We start from the raw sequence: 10,574 nt of genomic DNA on the forward strand, positions 1-10,574 counted from the left end.
CGTTTGGAGGATGTTCTCGATAAGCTTGGAAGAGCTAGGTATTTTTCCACTTTAGATATGACCAGCTCATTTCATCAAATACCAATTGACGCCTCTTCGAGACAAAAAACCGCCTTTTCAACAAATGATGGTCATTACGAATTTAAAAGACTACCTTTCGGATTAAAGATTAGCTCTAACAGCTTCCAACGAATGTTAACATTAGCATTAACAGGTTTGGAAACGGAAGCATTTTTATATGTAGATGATATAATAATTTTTGGAAATAGTTTGAAACACCATAATATAAATCTAGAGAAAGTTTTTGAGAGACTAAATGAATACAATCTTAAATTAAATCCAGACAAGTGTAACTTTTTAAAGCATGAAGTTACTTACTTAGGTCATTTGATAACAGAGCACGGAATAAAAACTGATCCGGCCAAACATCAAGTCATAATGAACTACCCAAAACCCACAACTACTGATGAAGTACGAAGATATGTAGCTTTCTGTAATTATTACCGTAGATTCATAAGCAATTTTGCAAACATTGCAAAACCTTTAAATCGTTTACTAAAGAAAAACCAGAAGTTTGAATGGAATTCAGATTGTGATAAAGCATTTGAAAACTTAAAATCAAAACTAATAAACCCACCAGTACTCAAGTACCCCGATTTCAATAAACCATTTATAATTACCACTGATGCATCTGATTATGCATTAGGTGCTGTACTCTCACAAGGTGAGATTGGATCTGACCTTCCAATTTGTTATGCAAGCAAAGCTCTCCAAAAACACGACTTAAATAAGCCAATTATAGAGAAGGAATTGCTAGCGATACATTGGGCAATCAATTATTTTCGCCCATATGTTTATGGCAAACGTTTTCTTGTTATAACAGACCATAGACCCCTAATTTCCCTGTTCGTACATAAGAACCCCTCATCCAAAATGACTAGAATAAGAATAGACTTGTCAGAATATGATTTTGAAATTATATACAAAAAAGGGAAGATAAACACAAATGCAGATGCACTATCTAGAATCAAGATAGATACCAATACTTTAAAAGCTCTTATACCGCTCAACAACGACGAAAATGTATCAAAGAAATTAAGTCTGGCTAATGAAGAAGAATTAATGAGACAATTAGAAACAAGAGACGATACTCGAGTATATGTTACAACGAGGAGTAACACAAAACGCGCGATGAAAAAGAATGATAATCCTATCGGAAACACACGTTCCAATGAGCCTGATCAACTCTATTGCTGGGACTGTACATCCATTAGTGATATCAGACATACAATGAAACTGCAGTTTAATATAAATAAAAATAATAAAGAAAAATTACACATTGTGAAAAATGTAGTAAAAGTGGAAATGAGCGAGGTACCTACGAAGCCGATTTCGATCATGGAGAAACTCATATCCAAAATAGAAAATTTTAAAATCTATGAATTAGCGCTAGCAGAAGAAGATACAATATTTGATGCCATGGCAAAAGAAGAATTTAAGAATATTATAAATATGTTGCAACGAAGAAATGAAAATGAAAAACGTCTCAAAATATTAATTTATAAAAGCCCAGAACAAATCACGGATACAATAAAAAGATACAGACTCATTGAAGAATATCATAATACTCCTTACAGCGGACACTTAGGTGTAAGGAAAACCTTCACAAAATTAAAACAACGGTATACGTGGAGCAAAATGAAACAAATGGTTCATAAATATATCAGTACATGTCACAAATGTCAAATCAACAAACAAACGAAACATACAAAAGAACAATTAGAAATTACAACAACACCTACAAACGTTTTCGAAACAGTAGAAATTGATACCGTAGGCCCTCTTCGTCCTTCAAATGGATTTAGATATATTCTCACAATGCAATGTGAATTAAGTAGATTCATCATTGCATATCCAATGGTAAATAAAGAAGCACATACAGTAGCTAAAACATTAATTGAACAACTAATATTAAAATTCGGTTTATTCAAAATACTCAAATCAGACAGAGGAACTGAGTTTGTAAATGAATTATTTACAAAAATCACAGAATTACTAGATATAAAACAAGTATTCTCAACTCCTTACCACCATGAAACAATTGGTACAATAGAAAGGAATCATAGAGTCCTCAATGAATATCTTTTAAATTTTACTGAAGAAGAAGAATGGGACAGATGGATACCATACTATGCTTTTGCATATAATACCTCACCCCACATAGACACTGGCTATTCGCCACATGAACTCGTTTTTGGCAAACTACCCTCACTTCCTGATGAAAAACTCAAGGATAATGTAGGTAAATTCAATTTAGAAAATTATGCGAATGAACTGAAAGCTCGTCTCAAAGTATCGATTGAAAAAGCTAGAAAGTTCACACATGATGCCAAAGTTAAAAGACAAAAACAAAATAGTTATAATAATAATCCAATTAAGTTAGAAATAGGAGATAAAGTATTAGTAAAATCTCAGAATAAAAGAAAACACACTAGCCCATACATAGGCCCCTTTGAAGTTATAGATATTAATGGCACTAATTTAACGATAAATGACGGTAAAGAAAATAAAGTAATACATAAAAATAATACAAAACTATTTAAAACATAATTATTATTAATAAATGTCATCAAATACAATTATTATTATCTATATATAATATTAATAACTTTATACAATTTATAATCTTTAGTATATTAATCATTAGTAAACAAAAAATTGTGTAAGAAAACTTCATATAAAAATAAGCACAATAAATGTAATGTAATATGCAATTACTTCAATTATCATTAATAACTTTTAATTATAAATAAAAACTTATTACATGTTAGAAGTTCAAGTTCAAGTTCAAGTTCTATTAAAGAAATAATGATATAATAAATATACTTACAAAAAAAAATTTTTTTTTTAAACAAAAAAAAAAAAAATTTTTTTTTTCCTTTAAAGAATAAGGGTGTAATGTGATATGGGTATGAGACCACACATATCACAAAACATTCAATTGTTCCACTTATTTTAAAGTAAACATTGACACAGTTCTATTTTGATAAAATTTATGACAAACTATTGTCAAGTAATATGAGCCTTTATTTTGTCATTTCTTTGATGACAAATAACTGAGCCGCACATTGCACCATATGTGCAATATGCATAAGTCAAAACTGTGTCAATAGAATAAACGGTTTCAAGTGAAACCATATGTGGAACAATTGCATTTGTTAATAGTACACCATTTATTGATAAGTTATGTTTGTAAGTATAGTATATACGTCTAATTTGGGTTAACCAATTAGACGCAAGTATGATAAGTAATAACCAATAGAATCAATACATAAGATTCTATTGGAAATTAGTATTAAGAAACAATGTTAGACTTAAGAATAAAAATTAATAAAAATCAGTCTTATTTTGGACACTCAAAACGACGCGTCTTTCTTTTGTATAACTATTACTTTACAGGAGACTATCTATAAACACAGACAAATCAAAAGTGATGATGTTTAAGAAATGTGCTAGAAAACTGAGAAATAACGAAAAATGGTACCTTAACGATAATAATAATCAATTAGAAATGGTTAATAATTATAAATATCTAGAAATAAGTATAAAATATAACGCAAAATTCGATAACCCATGAACGAGAAGTTAAAGGAAGCTAAATTGGCTATTAATTGTACCTGGCAAAATATCTTGGGAAATCCGAAAGTGTCACTGCCCGTAAAATACAAAGTTTTTGAAGCCACAGTTAAGTCAGTTCTAAATTATACAGCGCAAACCTGGGGTGTGGATAAATATGATGCAGTAGAAAAATTGCAGACATTTTATATAAAGAGAATATTTTGTCTGCCAAAAATACTCCAAATTATATAGTGCATATAGAGACTAGTCTACCGACGCTATATACCCAAACATTGAAATTGCATTTTGATCACATCAAACGTGTTAAGATTTTGCCAGGCAATTGAATTAAAAAAACATTAGTGCAGTACCTAATAAATTAAAAAAGATTCTTTTTTGAAAAATGGTCTGGCATCCGAGTTAAATGTGACTAGTGATTTGGGTATTGATGATGACTGGAAACTGTGACAGAAAAATATAATAACGAAACTATGTATTGAAGAACTTAAGAATTTTGTAGAAGCGACAAGAAAAAGTATATCAAGAAATGCATATAGTAAGCTGAATTACGATCTAGGTGTCAATAATTACTTTCACGAGCAATACGACTTAGAAACAATAAGGACAATCTTCAAAACCCGAGGCGAGCTCCTACGATTGTGCTACTTACCGTACGAAAGTCAAGTCAACGCTCGATGGTAATGAAACCATATTGATACTGAATGGCCCCAACTGTTGATTGTTATCGGTTTTTATTAAAAATGCAAAAATAATAAAGTAGAAGAAATCTACACAATATGCACTCGAAAGTTAAAAGTCCCGTTTGGTAAAATTTATATAAAAGAAAGGAAAAAATCACGGAGAGGGGACTTGATCGCAGAATTTCGAACAGTGCGCCTCGTAGGAATTGCATGGCACTTGATCACAGGCTACGGAACCGAGCTCTTCGCAAAACAACAGGTAATATTCAACAGGTTATATTCAGGTAATATTGATTCCCAACGTACCAGCGTAGTCCAATTGGTAACGCTGATTCGAAGCAAGGTAGCCTCGTCGGTAACGTTGATTCCTAATGCTAATCGAGTTTTCCTGTTTCAAGAGTTATTTTAAAACATAATTTTGATAGTATAAATAAGTATTAAATAATGTAAAAAAAATATATTTTAATAATATAAATAAATAATAAATTAGTAAAATAAGGCGTCTTAAAATTATTATACGATGCGAAGGTTCAGAGTTACAAAGAAATTTTCTTGTAACGACCCTTGCTTACGGCGAGCGAAACCTCGGCGAAAAGGTTCATTGCAAGCTGTAAGCTTTATATATATAATATAATTATTATTAATTTTTATGTAATACAACAAATTTAAAATGAAGTAAAAATAAAGCTTATAATACTAATACTAATAATTAATTATTTTAATTATTCTACAGCCAGATTATGATTTTGTTCTAATGTAAACAAAGGGTCGGCGAAAATCCTCGTTGTAAACCCTCCCCGTGGGTGCTGACCGGGCAATGGGCATCAACCATTTTTTGGCAATTCGGGTCATGAAGCTCTCGGATGTTGTAGCTGAGGAACATGATGCGGCTTGTCAAGGACTGTGATGTGTCTAGCTAAGATGAAGGAAGAGTCTCATGTGTAGTGGTCGTGGTATCAACAGGGTCAGTGCAGGTGAGCCCCTTCCCTAGTCATAACTTTGAGGTGTCTGGCAGTAGACAAAAAATGCAAAATGGTAGGTTTTTCCATAAAAAACCAAATGGAGTTGAAGAATGAAGAAAATCGGGCTGGGATATCAGCCCAAACGTCGGTGGGAGGCGCAGTTGCTACCACCGGCGGGCGCGGGGATTTTATAAGCCGCGTCGCCAGTGACTGCACCTCTGCTGGGATCGGAGCAGGTTCCAGTAGTTGTACTACTACTGCCAAACAACAGCGCAGTGATGCCAAAGTTCCTGTAGACTTGGGTCACAAAGGCGCAATTCCAAAAAACAAAAACAAAAATCAATGCAACGCAGTGATGCCATAGTCCCTGTAGACTCGGATCACGAGAGCGTTGCTAGCGTCAACACAATTGAGGAGGAAGCTCTTCTTCGTTCTCCGGGGGAAGCTGCTAAGGCCATTCGTAGGCCTAGGGCTGAACCAAATAAGGAGGGGTTGAAAGCCAAATCCAGATATAAGGCCGCGATAAAACTCTGTGCTCGCCTCGGAGACCGGAATGATCTGTCGAAGGAAGAGAAAGACAGGCTAGTCTGGGCGAAAGAGGAGATAGAGAAAGGTCAAGCCTTTTTCGCAGGTAAAAGGTGGTGTGAACCCTCGGATTCCAAATTTGCAAATCGAATCGAGGAAGATATGGCATGTAAAAGGCAGCGCTCAACGGAAAGCGAAGGTTCTTCTGGAAAGAGGCAAAAGCGTAAAGATGAGGCTGTCCCTCAACATAAAACTGCTACAAAAAGGACGAAAGCCGATACTACTAAAAGGCCGGAAGCGTCCACATTTAAAGCAGCAACAACAACAAAAAAGACGAAAGCCAGTGATCCAAAAGAACAGGAAGCGTCTACATCTAAACTAACAATGGCGGGGATAGTGGCCAAGCGACGCTTGATTGTGGCACTTATCGACCGCAGTGATCCACAGGGTCAAATGGTAGAAACTAGGTGGAAAATAGTGGAAATGAAGCTATTAGATGCTATGTTCGCCAAAATGAGCGCGGAACCAGAAGCTCCAATGCCATCATTCGACGGGGCCGGCTGGTTCAACGGAGTGAAATTACTGAAGTGTAAAGACGACTCTACCCTGAACTGGTTAAGGGAGGCAGCTAAAACGCTCCAAGGCCTATGGGAAGGGGCATCTTTGGAGGTTGTGGACAGGAAAGATATCCCGTCTTTGCCCAAAGCGAAGGTTCTTATACCTCGAGTGGTGAAGCCAGAGGATGCTCTTCGTCTCTTACAACGACAGAATCCGGATGTGCCAACAAGCGATTGGAAGGTGTTAAAGGTCCTCAAGCCAGCTAAAGAAGGCGAGGGACAAAACTACATCCTATTAATCAACAAAATGGCCGAGGACATTCTGTATTCACGATACGGGAAGATGTCGTGGGGAGTAGGGAGCGTGTACCTTCGCCTCAAAAAACGACACCCAACCGATAGGAATTCTAATACACTCGCTGCGGAGGAAATCGAGGAGGATCTCGGTATTGAAGAAATTCTAAGCTCGTCCCTCAATCTTCGCGAAGGAGAGGAACCGGGTGTGATGAGTGCTGAAACCAACCCCGGGGAAGAATCGGAAGCTCATGCTAAAGATTCTACAAATAAACCTCCACCGAAGTAAAATTGCCTCAGCTGAGCTCCTCCTTAATCTAGAAGAGGGCGGCTACGATGTGGCTTTAATTCAGGAACCATGGCTGGCCTCGGGCAACCTGGTCTCTGGGTTAAACTCACGAAACTATAACACATTCATTCCACATGGGGTAACAAGGGTAAGAACTGTTATACTAGTAAAGAAAGGTATTAATTCTTATATTGTAAACTCTCTCTCTACAGAAGATCTAACGGTAGTGGCGGTTGACGGCGATAGGAACATACTTCTCGCGTCTTGCTACATGCCACATGAGGAAGAAATACCATCAGAAGAACTCCAAAGGCTGGTAGATTTAGCTGGCGAAGGAGAGCAAAGTCTGATAATCGGTACTGACGCCAACGCACATCATACGCTTTGGGAAAGCACTGACATCAATGACAGAGGTGAGTCTCTTTTTAATTACATAATACAAAGTAGGCTTAGTGTAGCTAACAGAGGAGAGGAACCGACCTATGTTGGACCGACCTCCAGAAACGTTCTAGATATAACACTCTTCACGGAAGATAATGTACAGGTGATAGAATGGAAGGTTCTTAACGAACCATCATTTTCAGATCACAAATATATTAGTTTCCAAATAGATTTTCAGTACCTTAAAAGCAGAAAAGTTGTAAGAAATCCCAAACAAACGAATTGGGACCTTTATCGAAAAATTCTGAAACAGAGACTGAAAAAAATTACGACAATTGATTCTTACGTGGATCTGGAAGCTAGGCTTGACCAACTTACCAGAGCCCTAACTATAGCGTACCATATCGCGTGCCCGCCAATGCGTACTAAACGTAGATCTCAACCTCCTTGGTGGAATAAGGAATTGGGATCAAAAAGACGCTACGTTCGCGAAATCTTCAAGCTGGCTCAGCTAGCAGAAAGTGAAGTCATCTGGGAAGAGTACAGAGATATTCTTAAGCAATACAAAAAAGACATTCGAAATGCGAAAAGAAACTCCTGGAAGGATTTTTGCGCAGGTATAGAAAAGACGGTGGAGGTAGCTAGGCTTAGAAAACTACTATCCAAACACCCAACTATGCCTAACCTTGTCAGGAAGGAAAACGGCGAATGGACAAAAACTAACACTGAATCACTTGTAGATCTTACTAATACTCACTTTCCTGGCTGTGCAATTGTGAGCAATACCGAACCGGTCAGGAATATGGTAGGCTCCGCAGGAAAAAATATTGTTACTCACATGAGGCTGGAATGGGCAATCAAATCATTCGCTTCATACAAATCTCCTGGACTTGATGGTATTTATCCAGCTATGATACAAAAGGCTTCGGACCTAATAAAAACATGGCTGATAAATATCTTTAGAGGATGCCTGAAGCATAATTACGTACCCGTAAACTGGCGAGTGGCAAGAGTCATTTTTATTCCGAAAGCAGGAAAAAATGGTCACCTCTACTCTAGAGATTATAGGCCAATTAGTCTTACCTCTTTTATTCTCAAAATTTTTGAAAAAATACTAGCAGCACATATAGGAGACCAATTAGCTCCTGAAGTTCTGTCAAGAGCACAACACGCTTATACTAAGGGCAGATCCACGGAGACTGCTCTCCATACACTTGTCTCTAATATTGAAAAGGCCTTAGAATACAAAGAATACGCTCTAGGAGTTTTTCTGGATATTGCGGGTGCTTTCAATAATGTATCAACGCAAGCTATTTTAAATAGCTTAGATGATGTTGGTATAGACTCAGCCACATATCAATGGATTGCAAGCCTTTTAAGCTGCAGACAGATAAGGGCAGAATGGAACGATACAACTCTTGCTAGGGAAACATGTAGAGGAACCCCACAGGGAGGCGTTCTCTCACCCCTTCTCTGGTTACTGGTAATCAATAAAATTCTTAAACAATTTGATGGTAAAGCTCCGAAACTAATTGCATATGCGGACGACATCGCAGTAGTTATAACGGGGAGATGCCTATCTACTCTAAGTGCGTTAATGAGCGACGCTCTCAAATTAATTTACAACTGGGCGACTGACGCTGGCTTAAGCGTAAACGCAGAAAAAACTGACACAATACTTTTCACAAGAAAGTACAAGGTCACAGCATGGACGCCACCTAACTTGAACGGAACTCTTCTGCCACTGAAAACTCAAACGAAATACCTTGGAGTAATTGTGGATAGCAAACTGACGTGGAAGCCTAATGTAGAAGAACGGGTAAAGAAGGCAACAAATGCTTTATACGCATGTAAAAGGATGCCGGGAAGTACATGGGGTCTCTCACCCGGTCTTATGTACTGGTGCTACACGGCTATAGTTAGACCTATATTACTTTACGGTATATTAGTTTGGTGGACAGTTGTGAAAAAGAAAACATATATAAAACCCCTGGAAAAGGTCCAAAGACACGCGGCGATGTGCATCACCGGTGCAATAAGAACAACTCCGACGGCAGCTCTAGAAGTTATACTAAACTTACCCCCAATTGATATCTTTGCCGAGAATATGGCGGCAAAAACAGCCGAACGGCTACGCATTACTGGGCAACTTACTCGAAGATCTTTCGGGCATAACGTTGTAAATCAGAACGCCACTCTTGATTCGGATTATATGATTCCGATCATGTACCCCGGAGCAACAATAAAAACTGTGATCGAAAACGAAGGATGGAAAAAAGGCATGGTGCCAAAATGCAACACAATAAATGTTTTCACAGACGGTTCAAAGATGGAAGTGGGAGTAGGAGCTGGCATATATTGTGCGGAATTGAGCGTAAGAATGCCGTTTAAACTTCCCAACTACTGCAGTGTATTCCAAGCAGAAGTGTTCGCTGTTAAGAAAGCGGCGGAGCTTGTGTGTAGGGATGAAACCAGAAACTACTGCATAAATTTCTATGTGGATAGCCAAGCAGCCATTAAGGCGATCAAATCTTACTGGTCATCATCCAAAAATGTTCTAGAATGCAAGGAAGCTATAACAAGACTAGCCTGCAACCGCAGACTTTGTATGTACTGGATTCCTGGTCATAAAGGCATAGAGGGAAATGAGACAGTTGATGCTATTGCTAAAAATGGCGCAAAACTTTCAGAGGAACAAACGAGCGAAGTACTTAGACCTCTGAAACAAATACATAAACTTCTGGACGAGCACATGATAAGGAGAGCAAAGGAAAGGTGGCGGAACTTAACCACCTGTAGAACAGCTAGAATTATGTGTAGACACATATATGAAGAAAAATACACCAAGAATGTTATATCGTTAAACCGAAGGAACTGTAGAACATTAATTGGTGTGTTGACAGGTCACTGTTTGGTTGCATCACATGCCCGAAAACTAAACCTAATTCACAACGATGCTTGCAGGAAATGCAATGAGCCGGATGCAAAGGAAACTCTAGAGCATCTGATGTGTAATTGCCCGGCTCTCTCGAGAACTCGACAAAAATACTTGGGAGCTTTCAGTTTTGCAGGACTGGAGTACATACCTGAGGTTTCTGTTGGAATCTTAATAAATTTTGCTAATGAAACGCGCATCTTAAGTGATGCTTACAATCGCTAAAACAAGACTCTGATCTGGTATCGCAATGGACCCTAGTGGTCTACGCGTGGCCTTTATGGCCTGCCAGCATAATCTAATCTAATCTAA

The 10,574-nt window shown here is 37.6% G+C and overlaps 1 protein-coding gene across 1 annotated transcript; it reads left to right on the top strand.

The window, feature by feature from the left end:
• Positions 1-5,623: 5,623 nt before the first annotated feature.
• On the top strand, positions 5,624-7,315 carry LOC119687356. The gene has a single exon (XM_038101647.1). The coding sequence runs from the start codon at positions 5,624-5,626 to the stop codon at positions 6,944-6,946; it is 1,323 nt and encodes a 440-aa protein (XP_037957575.1). The 3' UTR covers positions 6,947-7,315.
• The last annotated feature ends 3,259 nt before the right edge of the window (positions 7,316-10,574 follow it).

Source organism: Teleopsis dalmanni, chromosome 1 (genome assembly GCF_002237135.1).
Source record: "Teleopsis dalmanni isolate 2A chromosome 1, ASM223713v2, whole genome shotgun sequence".
Taxonomy (NCBI): Eukaryota; Metazoa; Arthropoda; class Insecta; order Diptera; family Diopsidae; genus Teleopsis; species Teleopsis dalmanni.